At 43.9% G+C, this 20,640-nt stretch overlaps 2 protein-coding genes across 2 annotated transcripts in view; both read right to left on the minus strand.

Annotated features, from left to right (window-relative positions):
• LOC124612234 (odorant receptor 43a-like) overlaps window positions 1-18,987 on the minus strand; it is a 71,154-nt gene extending 52,167 nt beyond the window's left edge. The window contains exons 1-2 of the mRNA XM_047140312.1: window positions 18,903-18,987; window positions 9,028-9,127 (exon numbers count right to left, since the gene is read on the minus strand). Coding sequence (XP_046996268.1) covers window positions 9,028-9,127; window positions 18,903-18,964 — 162 coding nt within the window. The 5' untranslated portion in view covers window positions 18,965-18,987. The remainder of the gene's footprint in view (window positions 1-9,027; window positions 9,128-18,902) is intronic.
• A 14-nt stretch (window positions 18,988-19,001) lies between these two features.
• Window positions 19,002-19,687, minus strand: LOC124613472. The gene is made up of 2 exons (XM_047142179.1): window positions 19,140-19,687; window positions 19,002-19,056 (listed from the first exon to the last, which is right to left on the minus strand). The coding sequence occupies exons 1-2, from the start codon at window positions 19,685-19,687 to the stop codon at window positions 19,002-19,004; spliced, it is 603 nt and encodes a 200-aa protein (XP_046998135.1).
• Window positions 19,688-20,640: the final 953 nt, after the last annotated feature.

Consider the following 20,640-nt stretch of genomic DNA (forward strand, 5'->3'; position numbering starts at 1 on the left):
CTTAATGCGAGCGTCCAAAAAAGAAAAAATAGCGGTTAAGGCAAGTGCTCGTGTAAAGTAGGAAATCTGGTTTCGAGTCCCTATCCGGTACAAATTTTCCTTGTCATCGTTCCCTTATACATCTGTTGGTTGTTCTTAATAGCAACAGCGAATACATTTCATGTATTTCATAACGGCTGTAGTCACCACAGTGCCTGCACTGGAGAAAGAATGATGGACGCGTTGTTACACTGATGAGGCAAAACGCTGTAACCACGCCACATCGCGCGACTGAGTGCCGCCTCCTGGCATTGCGGGCACGTGACACGGTGCAGGGCGTACTGTATGTTAGCGGAACAGAGACGGATGCAGAATCGTTCTAGCGACGATACGAGACGCAGATGGGAAAATTCAGTGACATAAGCGATTTTTACAAAAGCCAAATCCTTATACCCTGGCACCTGGGAACGAGCATCTCAGATGTGGCGAAGATGGCTGTTATTTTCCTATTGCGTGAGCATCTACGACAAGTGTTGGCTGTCCACAATTCAGCAGAGAACTTGCTAGTCGGAGGTTTGCCCGCTCTATAAATCGGGATAGGCGGCGATCTGTGGCAGATCTGACCAAAGAGCACAACGATGGTGCAGGCACAAGTGTTTCGGAGCAAGCCGTTCAGTGCACGCTGTTGAACATGAGGATCCGCAGCAGACCACCCCTGTTTGTAGCCACGATGATCCAACGACTTCGTCGATTAAAACGCCTTCAGTGGGCAGAGGATCGTCGGGACTGGGCGATGGATGAATGAAAACGTGTCGCCTAGTCTGATGAATCACGTTTCTTGTAACACCAAATCGAAACAGACCTGCTAGTGTAGTGTTATCATGTGGTGGTATTCTCGTGGGCTTCCATGGGACGTGTGGTAGTAATCGACAGGCCGGTCTGAGTGGCTGAACGGTTCTAGGCGCTTCAGTCTGGAACCGCGCGACCTCTACGGTCGCAGGTTCGAATCCTGCTTCGTCCATGGACTTGTGTGATGTCCTTAGGTTAGTTAGGTTTAAGTAGTTCTAAGTTCTATGGGACTGATGACCTCCGATGTTAAGTCCCATACTGCTCAGAGCCATAGTAATCGACAACAGCACAACAACTTTGCACTACGTGAACATTATTGAGGACCATCTACATCCCTTCATACATGATGTCTACCCTGGCAACGATGGCATCTACCAACAGGGCTAGTGTCCGCTTCACAGGGCGAGAATCGTGCTGTCAAAGTCTGAAGAGCATGATAGTGAATTCCTGTTGATCTCTAGGTCACTAAATTTTCCAGATATGAATTCGATGAGACATACAGTATATCGTACGCAATCAGGCGTCAGCTATATGGCCACAAACTACTGGTTCGTAATTTACGGGAATTGCGTGATCTATACGTAGATATTTGTTACAATGTACCTTAGTGAATTGACACTACGCAGAATTAATGCTGAACTGTATTCCAGATATGGATCCACACACTATTAAGTGGTGGTCATTACGTTTTGGGCCATCAGCGCCGTTTTTGGAAGTTTAGGCGTCACTAATAACGCGTATCTCAGGTATCTCAACCGTAACAAGCCAGGTCTCAGACCTCTCCGAGACTTAAATATCCACCATACGTCGACTTCCAGTACTATAGTTACTATCCCCCCTCCCTTTCTCTTTCCAGGGGGCCCACGACTTTTTCCTGATTATAAAGGTAAAGGAACTAATAACCACTGTACTGAACACCGCCGCCTTATTACATGCGCAATACATCTGATGACTAAAAAGATTCATACCCGTATTCATGTTAACACGCTAAACATTTGCGAGCTGCATCAGCGCTCATTCGACTGACATAGAGCCTCGGGCTCAAGAACATAGACTACTTTCACCTGACTAATAGTCACTTTCCTGTGAAGCAGGTTTAGCAACTCGTCGACGGCGAGGTCATAAAAGTCGGAGCACAAGCTTCCTAAAGGTAAGTCTGGGTAATTTGAGCCCCGTTTTAAGCAAAAGCTTCCCAATGTTTATGACGTCATATCTTCTGAACTACGTATCGTACAGTGATACAAATTTGCGGGTATTTTCAGCGGTATACGTGACTAGTGTCTGCAAAATGTGTTGCGAATGGAGTCTGTAGTAAAGAAATAATAAATGAAAATGCCATGTCTGGTGCTAAAGTTTTATTGCGTGAACTGCGAAAATGTAGTTAGCAATAAGGTTTTGTCCTTTCATTTATTTTTTTTTATGTGTTTGCGAGAAAAATTTTCTTTCAGGTTATGAAATTATGTGCAAAATTTGTTGGAAGTCGCTAATTGCTATCATTTTCAATTACTGCGTGAATACATTCTTGCTGTTTGAACACGGTGAGTTACGCTGTCTCAAGGCACATACACTCAAGTAAGATTGGGTTAAATGTCCCGACGACATCGAGGTCATTAGAGACGGGATATATACACTCTTTCTAAGTGTAATACTTGCCTTACTCTGTTAAACCTTTAACATAAGATTACACCTCTTAATGAGTAGATTATTATTGCGTTTTAAATTTTGAAATTCAGTCAATAATTACATGAAAAATTGAAAATCAGATCTTTGTTGTCCCCGGAAGCAGTCAGATAGAAAAGCTAGGTATGAACCGACTTAGCCATTTATTAATATTTTTCTGTATGTAATATGTTTCGACAATACTTTATAATACTTAAAGTCAAAAGGAAGAAAATAATGTGCTTGTCTACCGTTTATACAAAGACGCTAGCTTTGATAGCGCTATATTATATTTGTATGTTGGAGCAGTAAACGGCATCAGGTTTACTAGTCTAAAAGCTTTCAGGTCGAGCATGATACCGGTCTGTACAGACTTTCAAGGAGGAAAGACGGCCGTTGTCAGGTTAAATGGTAAACCTCTAATAACAGTTCCAAATCTACAGTTGCAAATCTACCTGGAGTATCTAGCTCGCCCGCGTTGGCGTTATTCCGATTAGGAGACTTCATATTCCGAGATTACATTGTCCCCGTGTTTATTCCAAAAAATGCTCATTTTTGTTCATTGCATATTTGTTAGCATGAAACATGCAAAGTTTCCCAGTGGTCCGGAATTCCCTTTAAACTGTTAGTCCCTCTATAACAGGCTGGGTAAGTCCGTTTAAAGGTTGGAGGAAGGCGAAGGCATACCACCTTGAACAGGGCCATGCCTACTTAAGCGCTCTGGTGTCCAATCCAAAATTCGGGTCGAAGACGGTTTAAATTTACTCAGGTAAGAACGAAATAAGCGCTCGGCGCCGAGTGCCACGATCACGGGGTTTGAATGTTACCAATTCATAGTCGTCTGTATTCTAAAAATCAAGAACCAGTAGCATTCCTGCAGCGTCTCTAAGAGAATTGGAATACTTTCTTGGCCAGAAATAGTACAAAAATTCATGTAGCACTATTCGGGATTTATATAAGCTTTTAGGATGCTTCAGCTATCAATATTTGGGTTACACCCTATTTCCCTAGTCCTTGCGTTGTAACTACAATCATAAATATTACTTAATGATAAGTACGTTTATACTAACGGATAGGCTAAACTACTCTCCTGACAAAGGTTCTTTTTATGGGGCAGACGCAACTGTACAAGCCCATTTTGTAAAATGAAGAAACCACACAACAGCTGCTTACTCCACAATCTTTTATTGTGTAGATGACCGGTTCCGCAGCACTTAAAGTTTCATTACGTGGTGTGAACTATAATAATGAAAATATGGTGTTATACAAGAATGGGAGGGGATCCTAAAGTCTGACGTTTCAGATAACGAGCTATACTGCTAAAATTTCTAAATTAAAAGAGAGAACAGGACGTTACTTAAAAATAAATCACTCAACTATCGGAAGTCATCCTCTCCCCAGTGTTGTCATGGTTCCATGTCAAAAGGGTAAAAGGGACCTAAAAAATCAGAAAAAAACGGACATCACGACCGGACACGAAAAGCCACCAAAATCTTGAAACACGTAAAATGAATTGAAAATTGGGTGGGGGATGGGGAGAGAAATCGTATATTGTCTGAAATTACTTACATAAATTTCATAATAACCGTTCTCCTGTGCTACGCGACCGGAAACACGAACAGGAAAACTATGTAATAGTACATACTAGCCTTAGTACATACGCCGCACACGACCCATAGCGTAGGCACGCTATGAAACTTACATGCCATTGATGATCTGTTTGAACTGGAAAAGTGGAGAGTAAAAGCAGAAAGGAGACGAAATCATCACAAAATCAAGAGGAAAAGAGGACCTGTACATTTAAAAAAATAGTGAAAAATATTACGTTATGTGGACACCTCAATTTGTTTGGATAATGTCATAATTACCTAAAATATTTTTATGATATAGGTCAGAGTTTGCGTTAATCGTATCGAGAGGTTATAAATGAAGACTTCTTAAGATTTAAATTTCTTCCAGGACATTGAGTCTCTGACCTTAGTCTGCGTTGTGTAAAATAGTTAGGTTACCGCTAACCTGCTGCAACTCACGCGGGTTGTCAATCAAATGCATTGTCAGAGCTGACCTGGAAATGGCCAGGTCTTTATGTTCTTTAAATCTCGTATAAAAATTCCTGTCTGTCTGACCAAATGGTTAAGTGATTTTATTTGCAAATAACGTCCTGTTCTCACTTTTAATTTATTCTGGTTAGAAATTTTACCCACATAGCTCCTAATCTGATATTTCAGACTCGAGGACCCCCTTCCATTCTTACGTAAGACAATATTTTCATTATTACGGTTTACACCAAATAATGGAACTTTAATGTTCTGAGACTGGTCATGCACGCAATAAAAGATTGTGGATTAAGCCACTGTTGTGCGGTTTCTTCATTTTACAAAGTATACTTTCCTCGCAAATGGCAAAAGAAAATAAGTTGCCCCAGGAGCAGAGGTTTAGTGCGACGGAGTGTAATACATGTAACTGTCTCTGTCAATATGAACATAAGCGTATAAATTAATTTCGCCTCCCAGAACAATAATAAACATTCTGTAAGTTGTTAGCAATTCTTCCTGAGGCTACTGGAACGTAACTTAGCGGACAGTGCCGCTCCTAATAAATCTGTGCATGTCATATTTTCCATTGCAGTATTATAGGATTTTTCATGCAAATGTCAGACAACCACATTCGTTTTTGGCGTGTGTTCTACGCCGATTTGTCTGCGGTCTTCAGGGGGGCGAGGTACACTGAGGTGACAAAAGGTCATGCGATAGCGATGTGCACGTATACAGATGGCGGTGGTATCGCGTACACGAGGTGTAAATGGCAGTGCACTGGCGGAGCTTTCCTTCTGTGAGAAGGCGGGAAAATCCCGCAACCGGCTCGTCCTTGGCCTGGACCACCAACCACACCACAGGTCAACAACACGTTGGCCTGACTTGCTGCTAGAGTAATTTTCTCACAGCAGACACAGAATATCATCACCACATCATCCTTGAAAAATTCGTGTAGATAAGGTTCTTCTTTTCCTTCCCACAGGAGCAGCAGAAACAGCATTTCTATGCTTACACTGCTCAACACGCCGAGCAAGGAAAGCTCGTCAATGAAGCGTCAACGTCAGGAGCTGTGATTTGGACTCAGATGATTCAAGTGCAAAGGTTTCCGATGTGATTATGGCCGCACGACGGCAATTAACAGACTTTGAACGCGGAATGGTAGGTGGTACTAGACGAATGGAACATTCCATTTCGGGAATTGTTAGGGAGTTCAATAATCCGAGATCCATAGTGTCAAGCTTGTGTCAAATTTCAGGCATTACCTCTCACTATGGAAAATGCAGTGACCGACGACTTTCACTTAACGACCGAGAGCAGCAGCATTTGCGTAGACGTGTCAGTGTTAACAGACAAGCAACACTGAGTCAAATAACCACAGGGATCAATGTAGGCCGTACGACTAACGTATCCTTTTGGACAGCGAGGCAAAATCTGGCGTTTAATCGGCTATGGCAACACCAAGACATCATCTGCTCCGCCTCTCCCGGACTCTTTGCCATATCGGTTGGACCCTAGACGACTGGAAAACAGTGGCCTGGTCAGATGAGTCCCCATTATAGTTGGTAGGAGCTGTTGGTGGGGTTAGAGTAGCGCAGACCCTACGAAGCCAAGCACCCAAGTTGTCAACAAGGCACTGTGAAAGCTGGTGGTGGCTCCGTAATGGTACTCGCTGTGTTTACATCTAATGAACTGGATCCTTTGGTCCAACTGAAGCGATCATTGACTGGAAATTGTTCGGCTACTTGGAGACAATTTTCACCCATTCATGGGCTTCATGTTCCCAAACAACGATGGAAATTTTGTGGACGACAATTCGCCGTGTCACCAGGCCACAATTCTTCGTGATTGGTTTGAAGGAAATTCGAGCGAATGATTTGGTCACTCAGATCGCTCGATATGAATACAGTCAAATATTTATGAGATATATTCGGGAGGTCAGTTCGTGCACAAAATCCAGCAACAGTAACACTTCCGCAATTATAGATGGCTATAGAGGCTCATGGCTCAGTATTTCTGTAGAGTACTTCCAGTCAAGTGCACTTACAACGCTAGATCTACGATCCGTTCTCCTTCAAAAATTCGATAACAGCAAGTCTTCAATCGAAAAATCGTCCCAAGTATGCCCTTTGATTTAACCGATGTACTTTACGGTAATGCATAACGTCTCCATAATCTTCGTTCAATAATTCCCTTTAAAACTGTTGCAACGGACAGTCTAATGATACGACTGACTTCTGAAAATTTGCTATTCGTACCACCAATGCTCCATTCCTTCAAATTTAGCACATAGAGCTTCTTGATGTACAAAACAATGAATCCCATATAAATCATCTTCGATCGTAGTAATTTTTTGTTCTTTCATTGTCAACTAAAACTTTAAATTGTTTCTGCTTGGCGTAGTAATGCCGTTTCGTGGCAAATCCGTGACACCTGTCGTTTATTAGACTTTGCATTTGCTATTACAATTTCTCATCTTTCCTTACTGCGATTTCCATCCATTTTTAAAGATTTACTGCGGTGGTGCTCTTTTTGTGCAAACAGCCACTGGACCTGTGAACTTCCTTTCAACAACGAACAAATAGCAAATGTTAAACAGCACAGAGAGCAGGATTCTATCGAACTGAAGGAAGTCATGTTGACAGGAAAAAAAAATAACGCACCAAATATCACGAGAAACGGTGCAACATCGCATGCTAAATGATATGTCGCGCTTACACAGTTCCGAGAAGGGCTGTGTAAAGCTGAGACGTACCAAGGAGTGCTGTGACATCCAGAATCTTGGTATGCATGCATGTAGCAACTTGTACATGTGAGCAGTTTTGCTTACCGTGGCTGACACTGGCGTAGATAGAGGAGAGTAATGATACAAGGGCTATTCGGGAAGTAAGGAACGATAGGTCGCGAAATGGAAACCACAGTGCAAATCAAAACTGTTTTATTTGCAACGGTTAATTACACCTTCCAGCTACTTCTCTACACAGTCGCCGCTCAGACTTAGGCATCTGTCGTAGCGTTGTAGCAACTTTTCAATTCCCTCGTTATAGAAGGCAGGCGCCAGTGCTTTTCGACAATTTTCTACTCTGGACTGAAGCTCGTTGTCTGAGTCAAAATATTGTCTTCATAGCCAGCGGTTCAGTTGAGCAGAGATGAAGCTCAGGGGTAGCCAATTAAGGGCTGTATTGTGGGTTATCAAACACTTCCCTCCGAAAACGCTGCAGGAACATCTTCATTGCCCCTGCAGAGTGCTACCGAGAATTGTCGTGTAGAACGAACGGCATGACAGTTACGTTATGTGGATCACATAGCTTCAGGCAAAATGTTTCGCCAGGCCCCTATACTTGGCGGGAGACCCTAATTTCTAGCCATATTTACGTTCTCACTGTGAGCTCAGAACTGAAAAGAGCCACATGATGCGATCGACAGGCGTACTAGACACAGTGCCCAACGCATCTGTGCAAAGCTTCATCAGATTTTCACTGTATTTTCCATTTCGCGACCGATATTTCCTTTCTTTCCGAATAACCCTCTTATTACTGTTTCCAGAACGAAATTTTTACCCTGCTGTGGAGGGTGCGCTGATATGACTTCTTGGCAGATTAAAACTGTGTGCTGGACCGTGAATCGAACTCAGGGCTTTCGCCTTTCGCAGGCAAGTGCTCTACCGACTGAGACACTCAAGCACGACTCACGAGCCGTTCTCGCAGCTTTACTTCCCCAAGTACTGACAGAAGTGCAGCTATGAAGGCGGGTAGCGAGTTGTGCTTGGATACCTCAGTTGGTGGAGCATTTGCCAGCGTAAGACAAAGTCCTCAGGGTCTCGGTCCAGCACGCAGTTTTAACCCGTCAGGATGTTTGATATTACTATTTCCTGTCGTATTGTCAAACCAGTTCAGTACCTTACCAATGGAACAATAGCTCCCATGGAAAGTGACATGAATATTCAATGCTTGAGAGAATACCACCTGTCGGAGGAGGATGTGCAGTACTTATAACCATCGTCTATGGGTGTAAAAAACCTAATGGTTTGAATAATGGGACACATGGAACCTCACTGGGAACTGGGACCCAAGTAACTCGAACCTAATGGTACAGATTCGTCATTTTTTACCTTCTCTGTGATTAGTAAAAGTAATGTTAATCTTGTTTGTCAACATAACCTTATAAATCGGTTATGATGTAAAACACATAGGTTATTGACGTATGGTGTATAGTGGTATCTTCAAACCCAATTGTTCATTTTTCTTAGTGAAACAGTAAACACAAAAGTACCGTAATTCTCATTTTGACTCGACAGGTAAACGATACCGATGTAACTCGCTGTGGAGACTCGTAGTAAAGTTACTTCCTCGGCTGAGTTCTATCTTCTATGATGATGTGGATAAGAATAGTCACAAAGATATTAAGACTGTGTAAGGTTTTGAAATTCTTATTCATTTCCAAACCATCATGCTATTAAGGTAATGGGCAAAATTTCTCGCATACAATTCAACACGAATTTACTTACATACGCTGCCGGGAAAATGAGCATGCAGCCGTTGAAGACTCCGAGGGCCAGCTGCAGCATTGCGATGGGATTCATCACTCTTTCTAGTTGTTTGATGAACCTGAAAAGTAAAGAAATAATGTAAATAACAAAATAATAATGATGAGAAATGTAAATCCGTAGTCTATGCGTTATTTGCATCAAAAGGATTATTTCATTCGCATATTTGTAGATCCATAATTCTACAGGGTGTTCCGAAATTCCCGTTACAAACTTCTAGGACTTGTAGAGGGGAAAGAGAGACAATATTCTGAATAGGAACTCATTTCCAGAAAGGTAACGTTTCCGTGCTACAGCCGTTTAAAAACATGTTTACTAACTGAGTACGAACAGGGTAGCTGTGGTGAGCGATGGTTACGTCGAATTTGCTGATGTCATTTGTCGTCTGTCCTACTTCTCTGACCTGGTTTGAGCCTCATTCACGTGACTGTGGGTGTTAGACCAACATGGCTGAGTCCACATTTGCAGAATAAACCGACATGATACTACTGAATGGCCAAGCTCATGGCAATGGAAATTCTCCTCGTCGCCTTTATCAAGATCGTTATCCACAACTTCCGACTCTATCGCATACCCTTTTCGCCACAATTAAGCAACGGCTTCGAGAAAGGATAGCTTCAAGGTCAGCAGCAAGGTCAGATGTGGATGTGGAGGGGAATGGAGAGAATAAGCTGGATGGAGAGGGTGAGTAATGAAAAAGTATTGGAAAGGATTGGTGAGAAAAGATGTCTGCTGAAGGTTGTAAGAGAAAAGAAAAATAACTGGCTGGGACATTCATTGAAGAGGGAGAGAATTGGTTAGGCGTGACCGACTACATCATATTTTGAGGTTCCGCTCGTTAATAGCCAAAGAAATTGCTCGTGTACTACTTGGCGGGGTCCGGGGTCTCTTCAACGTGATGCAGTACGGCTTCTTCCAGTTCGGGTGTGCGGCGTCCCCTTGGAGCACTATAGTCACGCCTGCTTTCCTTCATCATCATCATCATCAGTGGTCTGCCAATAGGCAGGTTTTCACATGGTAGTTCTCCAGGCCGTCCGGTCTGCTGCCATCCTCTACAGGTCTGCATAATTTCCTCTTCCCTTTATGTCGTCTATCATTTTGTATCTCCTTCTTCCTCTCGGTCTTCTCCCACAAACCAATCCTTCCAAAGCATCTGCGTTGGCAACCTCAGGAGGTGTGTCCACAGATCCCGAAGTGAACAGGTGTGACGTACCAACAAATATGTGGAGAAGAAATTATCGCAACGACCGTTTTGATGTGCAACTGAATTTGAATGTGCAACTTAATTTGCAACTGGATTTCCTATTTCTCATGAACAATCGTTCTAAGCTTGAGCAGCTGTGGCTCTAGTGCAAATTGTGATGTGTCACTTTAGCTATATCAGATTTTGTCTGAATCAGGTTGATTGACCGCCAATAGCCCAACAGCATTGTCGAACAGTGCGACCGTCCTTGCCTGTTTATGTGGATTGCTTCATATTTATATGCGTTCCAAGTCAACTGAGGGTTTCTGCACTAACCATCGATCTTTTGGAAATCTTCCTGCGTTTCACTACAGTGTTTTGCCGTTGTAACCTTCCTATAAACAACAATTTTGTCCGTGAACAGTCTCACCTGAGCTTCCACGTTATCCACTGTTCATTTATGTACGGGTAAACTTTCACTATTTGAGAGGGCCACGATGAACAATAAGTGATCGCAGAACAATGAATCAGGTACTGAATCAGGTTTTGTCTGGATCTAGAACTTCCTAGCAGATATAACAAAACACGTCGTTCTTGAAATAACTCTCGCCACTTGATCGAATGTGGACTGCGTATTCAACTTAATAGCAATGATGTTCTCATTGTGTGCTGAAGGATTTGCGTTGTTGGTGGTGTCAGCGTCATGGCTTGCTGTTAGGCGCCGGTACAGGTAGGACGACGTAGGAATGAAATGCCAAGCACCGGTGTGCATTACAGTTGCAGACAGTCGACATGGGTCTGGACGAGGTGAGCACGGCTTTACTCGTAAAACTTTTTAGCACAACAACAGCAATAGTGCTGCTACTCTTCGCGACTATCCATGCATTGCTCTTTAGCTCCCTCGGTTATGCCGTAACACATTTGGAGAAAACGGAAACATTGACCGGTCCTTACAAACTGCGTGGCCACTGAGATCTTCAGATTTTAACCCGTGTGACTCCTGGCTGTGGGGACTTATCGAGGACAGGTTTTCTCAACGAGACGCAAATACACGTTGGAGGTTGCAGATAAGCATAGCGAGGGAGGTAGCCGACATCCCACTTGAGATGTTTAGGGCGGCAGTACGGCAAACTCTAGAGCGATTCCAGGCTGTTGTGGATCCAGTTTTTCATCACATTGAGCAACTTTTGTGACCTGGAACGTAAACATGGTACTCGGATAACAAATGTTACCTTCTCATGTGGAAATTAAAATGTGTTTGTTTCATTGGTTTATTCGTTATTTCTCTTCCACATGTCCACACACATGTTTCTACAAAGCTTCATTGTTTTACGGTCACTTGTTTTACATGGAGGCCCTATCAAATAGCGAAAGTTTAATTATAACCATCCCGTATATAAATGAACAGTGGATAATGTGCAAGCCCGGGTGAGACTGTTCACGGACAATATTCTACATCTACATCTACATTTATACTCCGCAAGCCACCCAACGGTGTGTGGCGGAGGGCACTTTACGTGCCGCTGTCTTTACCTCCCTTTCCTGTTCCAATCGCGTATGGTTCGCGGGAAGAACGACTGTCTGAAAGCCTCCGTGCGCGCTCGAATCTCTCTAATTTTACATTCGTGATCTCCTCGGAAGGTATAAGTAGGGGAAAGCAATATATTCGATACCTCATCCACAAACGCACCCTCTCGAAACCTGGCGAGCAAGCTACACCGCGATGCAGAGCGCCTCTCTTGCAGAGTCTGTCACTTGAGTTTGCTAAACATCTCCGTAACGCTATCACGGTTACCAAATAACCCTGTGACGAAACGCGCCGCTCTTCTTTGGATCTTCTCTATCTCCTCCGTAAACCCGATCTGGTACAGATCCCACACTGATGAGCAATACTCAAGTATAGATCGAACGAGTGTTTTGTAAGCCACCTCCTTTGTTGATGGACTACATTTTCTAAGGACTCTCCCAATGAATCTCAACCTGGTACCCGCCTTACCAACAATTAAACTTATATGATCATTCCACTTCAAATCGTTCTGCACGCATACTCCCAGATATTTTACAGAAGTAGCTGCTACCAGTGTTTGTTCCGCTGTCATATAATCATACAATAAAGGTTCTTTCTTTCTATGTATTCGCAATACATCACATTTGTCTATGTTAAGAGTCAGTTGCCACTGCCTGCACCAAGTGCCTATCCGCTGCAGATCTTCCTGCATTTCGCTACAATTTTCTAATGCTGCAACTTCTCTGTATACTACAGCATCACCCGCGAAAAGCCGCATGGAACTTCCGACACTATCTACTAGGTCATTTATATATATTGTGAAAAGCAATGGTCCCATAACACTCCCCTGTGGCGCGCCAGAGGTTACTTTAACGTCTGTAGACGTCTCTCCATTGATAACAACATGCTGTGTTCTGTTTGTCAAAAACTCTTCAATCCAGCCACACAGCTGGTCTGATATTCCGTAGGCTCTTACTTTGTTTATCAGGCGACAGTGCGGAACTGCATCGAACGCCTTCTGTATAGGAAGACTGCAACGCCAAAATACTGTAGTGAAACACAGGAAGATTTCCAAAATATCGATTATTGGTGCGGGAGCTGGCAGTTGACCCGGAACGTAAATAAACATGATGCAGTGCATATAAATAGGGCAGGAGGGTTCCATTGTTCGACAATGTTGTTGGGCTATTGGCGATCAATTACTGGAAAGAATAACAACCGTAAAACACCTAGGAGCAACCGTTAGGAGCGACGTAAAATGGAATGACTGCATAAAAACAAATTGTGGGGAAAGCAGGTGACAGGCTGGTCTTCATTGGGGGGGACGGAAGGCTATTTAGCTCGTCCAAGGACTCAATGGCTTACGTAACAATTGTTCGACCGATTTTTCATTACTGCTCGTCAGTCTGGGAATGTTACCAAATTGGATTAATATAAGAGACAGAGAAGATCTAACGAAGAGCGGTGTATTTCGTCACGGTTTGGTTGGTAAGTGCCAGAGTTTTTCGAAGCTGCTGAACGAACTTCAGTGGCAGACGCTAGAAGACAGGCAGTGTGCACTATAGAGAGGTTTTCAGTTTAATTTTCCAGGATGTATGTTTCAAGAAGAGTCAGATAACATATTACATCCCCACAAATGTCTCGCAAAATGATCACCAAGACAAAATCAAATAATCTAGCGCTCATACGGAGTTGTTCTTCGCGAATGAAGCAAGGAAGGAAGCAAATGATGGTGATATAAGGAATACCATCTGCAACACATCATACGATGACCTGCGGTATGAGATGTCGGTAGAGAATTTCTCCGGTCATTGGTTAGCAGAGAATTGTTTCCGCTCTTTCCTGAAGCAGTGCTAGTCCCGTGGTGCGAGAATCTCTGTATGTAAGACACCAAGAACTATGAAGGAATCATCAAGAGACAACGAGAAATTGGATCAGTCCAGCAGGCTTGCTTAAATAGCCTAGGCGACTCCTCATGAAAGGCAGCAAATTATTAGGGGACTGATGACCTCAGATGTTAAGTCCCATAGAGCTCAGAGCCATTTGAACCATTTTGGAAAAGCAAATTATTCTAGTCCCAGTTCTGGAGCAAGTTTTCTTGTGGTACTTTCGAGTAAATGTTTTTAAGAGGGGTAGGACGTCAAACGGGCCGACTTGGAGAGGGAGAGGCACCACAGGGCATTTTAATTTCCACTGTCTATACTTTTACAAGTAAATTTATAAAACTTTGTCCGCATGACCAGGAAGGATTCAGGATTCACACTCGTAGCAGCGGAAGTTGAAAAACATAGCAAAGTAATTTTTTTTTACATGTGAAATTTCATTATTTTTTCACTTACTATTGGCTGCATTTGTTGCTATAGGTACACTTTTCTTCATAAGTAAGAGAGACTGTTCGATGAATTTTGCACAGCATACAAACCATACTTACAGGTGTCTGAAACTTCAGAATCTATTTAATTTATGAAAAAATGAATGAGCTGTTACGTTTTAAACTTTATGTTTAGAAAAAAATCAAATTTTGTAGTTAATTATCTCAATTTTTACCACAGTTTTTATTAGATTTGGAAAATTCTAGAGTTTCATACACCTGTAAGTATGGTTTGTATGCTGTGCAAAATTCATCACAAAATCTCTCTTACTTGTGAAGAAAAATGTACCTATATGTACTCCCTGCCGTCGTTGGATAAGCAGCTGCAGCAGCAAGTCGTATACTCCTAGCTCAGTCATTTGTTACATAGTTTAATTCTTAATTTCTTTGCGTGTTTTTGGTACTTGCATTGTCTAATTCATAAATTTCTGGCGTATTATAGTTTTTGAGAGTTGTAGCATCGCGTTTTAGTACCTGAATAGTGTAAAATCGCGTAGTCTCCTTCCGCCGTCGAGCAGTGTGTCAGCAGTGCGCAAGTAGCAGCATTACTGCATTTACTAGGCAATCTTGTATTTTAATAACCGTTTAAATTTTGTGTCGATTTGTTTGCGCTCTCTGTAGATTAGTTCAGACGTTCTTTGCACAACAGTTTTTAGCATGGATAGGGACTGCAACTGCTGTGTTCGGATGCAGGCTGAGTTGGCATCCCTTCGCTCCCAGATTCAGGCAGTGTTGGCTTCGGTCACACAGCTTGAGGCTGTTGCCAATGGGCATCACTGTGGGTTCCGGATGGGGGTTTGTTGGGGACGGCCAGCTCGTCCCACGCATCCCCCGATCGGACTACGACTGTGGTTGCCCGGGATACTGCCCGCATTGAGGCTGATCCCTCACCTGTGGTAGAGTGGGAGGTCGTCTCAAGGTGTGGCAGGGGGCGAAAGACATTCCGGAGGGCTGAACGGAAGGCCTCTCCAGTTTGTCTGACGAACCAGTTTCAGGCTCTGTCTCAGGCTGATACTGATCTTCGGCCTGACATGACTGCTTGTCCTGTTCCAGAGGTTGCCCCTCAGTCTGCAAGATCCGGGCGGTCGCAGAGGGTGGGCTTACTGGTAGTTGGGAGCTCCAACGTCAGGCGCGTAATGGGGCCCCTTAGGGATATGGCAACAAGAGAGGGGAAGAAAACCAATGTGCACTCCGTGTGCATACCGGGGGGAGTCATTCCAGATGTGGAAAGGGTCCTTCCGGATACCATGAAGGGTACAGGGTGCACTCATCTGCAGGTGGTCGCTCATGTCGGCACCAATGATGTGTGTCGCTATGGATCCGAGGAAATCCTCTCTGGCTTCCGGCGGCTATCTGATTTGGTGAAGACTGCCAGTCTCGCTAGCGGGATGAAAGCAGAGCTCACCATCTGCAGCATCGTCGACAGGACTGACTGCGGACCTTTGGTACAGAGCCGAGTGGAGGGTCTGAATCAGAGGCTGAGACGGTTCTGCGACCGTGTGGGCTGCAGATTCCTCGACTTGCGCCATAGGGTGGTGGGGTTTCGGGTTCCGCTGGATAGGTCAGGAGTCCACTACACGCAACAAGCGGCTACACGGGTAGCAGGGGTTGTGTGGCGTGGGCTGGGCGGTTTTTTAGGTTAGATGGCCTTGGGCAAGTACAGAAAGGGCAACAGCCTCAACGGGTGCAGGGCAAAGTCAGGACATGCGGGGACCAACCAGCAATCGGTATTGTAATTGTAAACTGTCGAAGCTGCGTTGGTAAAGTACCGCAACTTCAAGCGCTGATAGAAAGCACCGAAGCCGAAATTGTTATAGGGACAGAAAGCTGGTTGAAGCCAGAGATAAATTCTGCCGAAATTTTTACAAAGGTAGAGACGGTGTTTAGAAAGGATAGATTTCATGCAACCGGTGGTGGAGTGTTCGTCGCTGTTAGTAGTAGTTTATCCTGTAGTGAAATAGAAGTGGATAGTTCCTGTGAATTATTATGGGTGGAGGTTACACTCAACAACCGAGCTAGGTTAATAATTGGCTCCTTTTACCAACCTCCCGACTCAGCAGCATTTGTGACAGAACAACTGAGAGAAAATTTGGAATACATTTCACATAAATTTTCTCAGCATATTATAGTCTTAGGTGGAGATTTCAATTTACCAGATATAGACTGGGACACTCAGATGTTTAGGACGGGTGATATGGACAGAGCATCGAGTGACATTATACTGAGTGCACTATCCGAAAATTACCTCGAGCAATTAAACAGAGAACCGACTCGTGGAGATAACATCTTGGAACTACTGATAACAAACAGACCCGAACTTTTCGACTCTGTATGTACAGAACAGGGAATCAGTGATCATAAGTCCGTTACAGCATCCCTGAATATGGAAGTTAGTAGGAATATAAAAAAAGGGAGGAAGGTTTATCTGTTTAGCAAGAGTAATAGAAGGCAAATTTCAGACTACCTAACAGATCAAAACGAAAATTTCTGTTCCGACACTGACAATGTTGAGTCTTTATGGAAAAAGTTCAAGGCAATCGTAAAATGCGTTTTAGACAGGTACGTGCCGAGTAAAACTGTGAGGGACGGGAAAAACCCACCGTGGTACAACAACAAAGTTAGGAAACTACTGCGAAAGCAAAGAGAGCTTCACTCTAAGTTTAAACGCAGCCAAAACCTCTCAGACAAACAGAAGCTAAACGATGTCAAAGTTAGCGTAAGGAGGGCTATGCGTGAAGCGTTCAGTGAATTCGAAAATAAAACTCTATGTACCGACTTGACAGAAAATCCTAGGAAGTTCTGGTCTTACGTTAAATCAGTAAGTGGCTCGAAACAGCATATCCAGACACTCCGGGATGATGATGGCATTGAAACAGAGGATGACACGCGTAAAGCTGATATACTAAACACCTTTTTCCAAAGCTGTTTCACAGAGGAAGACCGCACTGCAGTTCCTTCTCTAAATCCTCGCACAAACGAAAAAATGGCTGACATCGAAATAAGTGTCCAAGGAATAGAAAAGCAACTGGAATCACTCGACAGAGGAAAGTCCACTGGACCTGACGGGATACCAATTCGATTCTACACAGAGTACGCGAAAGAACTTGCCCCCCTTCTAACAGCCGTGTACCGAGGGTCTCTAGAGGAACGGAAAGTTCCAAGTGATTGGAAAAGAGCACAGGTAGTCGCAGTCTTCAAGAAGGGTCGTCGAGCAGATGCGCAAAACTATAGACCTATATCTCTGACGTCGATCTGCTGTAGAATTTTAGATCATGTTTTTTGCTCGAGTATCATGTCGTTTTTGGAAACCCAGAATCTACTATGTAGGAATCAACATGGATTCCGGAAACAGCGATCGTGTGAGACCCAACTCGCTTTATTTGTTCATGAGAACCAGAAAATATTAGATACAGGCTCCCAGGTAGATGCTATTTTTGTTGATTTCCGGAAGGCGTTCGATACAGCTCCGCACTGTCGCCTGATGAACAAAGTAAGAGCCTACGGAATATCAGACCAGCTGTGTGGCTGGATTGAAGAGTTTTTAACAAACAGAACACAGCATGTTGTTATCAATGGAGAGACGTCTACAGACGTTAAAGTAACCTCTGGCGTGCCACAGGGGAGTGTTATGGGACCATTGCTTTTCACAATACATATAAATGACCTAGTATATAGTGTCGGAAGTCCCATGCGGCTTTTCGTGGATGATGCTGTAGTATACAGAGAAGTTGCAGCATTAGAAAATTGTAGCGAAATGCAGGAAGATCTGCAGCGGATAGGCACTTGGTGCAGGCAGTGGCAACTGACCCTTAACATAGACAAATGTAATGTATTGCGAATACATAGAAAGAAGGATCCTTTATTGTATGATTATATGATAGCGGAACAAACACTGGTAGCAGTTACTTCTGTAAAATATCTGGGAGTATGCGTGCGAAACGATTTGAAGTGGAACGATCATATAAAATTAATTGTTGGTATGGCGGGTACCAGATTGAGATTCATTGGGAGAGTCCTTAGAAAATGTAGTCCATCAACAAAGGAGGTGGCTTACAAAACACTCGTTCGACCTATACTTGAGTATTGCTCATCAATGTGGGATCCGTACCAGATCGGGTTTACGGAGGAGATAGAGAAGATCCAAAGAAGAGCGGCGCGTTTCGTCACAGGGTTATTTGGTAACCGTGACAGCGTTACGGAGATGTTTAACAAACTCAAGTGGCAGACTCTGCAAGAGAGGCGCTCTGCATCGCGGTGTAGCTTCCTCGCCAGGTTTCGAGAGGGTGCGTTTCTGGATGAGGTATCGAATATATTGGTTCCCCCTACTTATACCTCCCGAGGAGATCACGAATGTAAAATTAGAGAGATTCGAGCGCGCTCGGAGGATTTCAGACAGTCGTTCTTCCCGCGAACCATACAAGACAGGAACAGGAAAGGAAGGTAATGACAGTGGCACGTAAAGTGCCCTCCGCCACACACCGTTGGGTGGCTTGCGGAGTATAAATGTAGATGTAGATGTAGAATGCACCCAACAGTAATTGAAAAAATGATGAAATGTCATATTTTAAAAAAATTTATTTTGTTATGTTTTTGCACTTCCACAGCTATGAGTGTGAATCCTGAATCCTTCTTAGTCATGCTGACAAAGTTTTATGCATTTATTTGTAAAAGCATAGACAGTAGAAAATAAAATGTCCTGTGGTACCTCTCCTGCTCCAAGTCGGCACGTTTGACGTCCTACCCCCCTTGATTATATGTTCTAGGTTCATATATACCTTGCGATATCCTGGTGAGTCTGGATACAGAGACATAAATCCTTGTAGGTGTCATCAATCATCGAATCATTCTTCACTGCTACGTTTCGCGGATGCAAATCAGCGATTCGCGAGCCCACTAATTTCAACTGAGCTCCGATGAGAATCATAACTGCTGTAAAGAAGCAGTCCAAATGCACATTGATTAAACAAATGATTATGACAGAGGTGCCCTGTAAGGCGTAGGACAGTTCGTACAGTGGGAAGGTTGTCGTATTCGCCATGGGCAGCTGCTGGAAGGGCAGTCTCTTGTCGCCAGAGGAAGCGATCAGTGGTGCAACGGTCCACAGGCTGAGCAGGGAGACGTTGTACGTGTCGAGACCTTTGGAGATGCGACTGGCGCGTTGCCGAGCTTCCCTGAAGATTGCCTCGCGCGACGGCTGGTCGCGCACGTACTCTGTCTGGCGCTCCACCAGCGCGTCCAACCAGCGCACCAGGAAACAGAAACTGCCCTCGTTACGGAGGAAGATCGCCACTTTGAGCACTCCGACGATTATGACCGACACGTTGGACAGCGCCAGTGTGTAGTCTTCCAGCTCCCCTCGCAGTGTGCAGAGGTTGATGCCGGCTTCGGCAATGTGACCCAAGCACAGAGTGACTATGGTGGCAATACAGATGCGAAACAGTTGGAAGCCTTGCAGTGGCCACAGACCAGATACATTCAGAAAACGCACGTTGTATTTAAGAACGGAGCTAGCAGTGTACTGCCATGTCAGGGGCTGTGATCTCTGTGGATCCCAGTCCATGATGAACAACGACCAAAATCAGAGACTGCTGCGCTCCCAAGCCCCTTCCTTGCCTCCACCGTTCTCTGCCCAGCACGAGCACCACTGACGTGAATAGCAGGACACTTTTCCAGCATCGGCTCCGTCCCCCACACGATCGCTGCTCTTATAAACGAAGAGCGCGAGATCAATACAGAAGACGCCCAATATTTTTATTACAAAATTTTCTGACATTCAGACAGGTCTCACCGCAAGTTAAAGAGAATTCCTAATCCACGTAACAGAATCTCTTAATTAAATGCGCATGACGCTGATTTACGTCACACCTCCTTACATAACTTATACCAACGGCTGTACGGAATGTATTGCGTAGCCTATCACTAAAATCCGACAAGCGTAGTCAAGCACCCCTACAAATAAGTAATACATTCCGGTTTGGAGTGCCCCAGCTTGCATCATTACAAATATTAGTCAAAGGGAATATTCCTCACTCAGCACAAATTCTGTTTCTCGCCGTGTAAACGAGAAAATTTATGAACGAATAATTAACCAGACTCGATTAAAACTGCGAGTAATTGCAAGTCAGCTGTAAACACAGCTTGCGTACCCCGAACGGAATCAGATTTCTAAGCTAATTAATAAAGCACTTAGTGCTTCTGTTTTCTAATTTATGCTCGAGGTGGACCGTTCCTCAGTGTCGGTAAACTGAACGCATATTGTACTAGAGGTTCCCCTTTCCCGTTCAGCACAGTAATTTACTTGTAGGACCAAATGTAGCACAGTAGACAAGAGGCGGAAGCGGCAGAAACCTGTATATATAATTTCAGAAACCGGTTTCCTTCCATGGTTAAAATGTGGACTACTGCCTACACTCGGAACTATTGGCAGTACATAGTTCTACTGACATCTCCGCTGCTGGCGCTAGTGTGCCAGGAGAGTTTTTTTTTTTTTTTTTTTTTTTTTTTTTTCTTTTT

This window comes from Schistocerca americana, chromosome 4, assembly GCF_021461395.2.
Source record: "Schistocerca americana isolate TAMUIC-IGC-003095 chromosome 4, iqSchAmer2.1, whole genome shotgun sequence".
Taxonomy (NCBI): domain Eukaryota; kingdom Metazoa; phylum Arthropoda; class Insecta; order Orthoptera; family Acrididae; genus Schistocerca; species Schistocerca americana.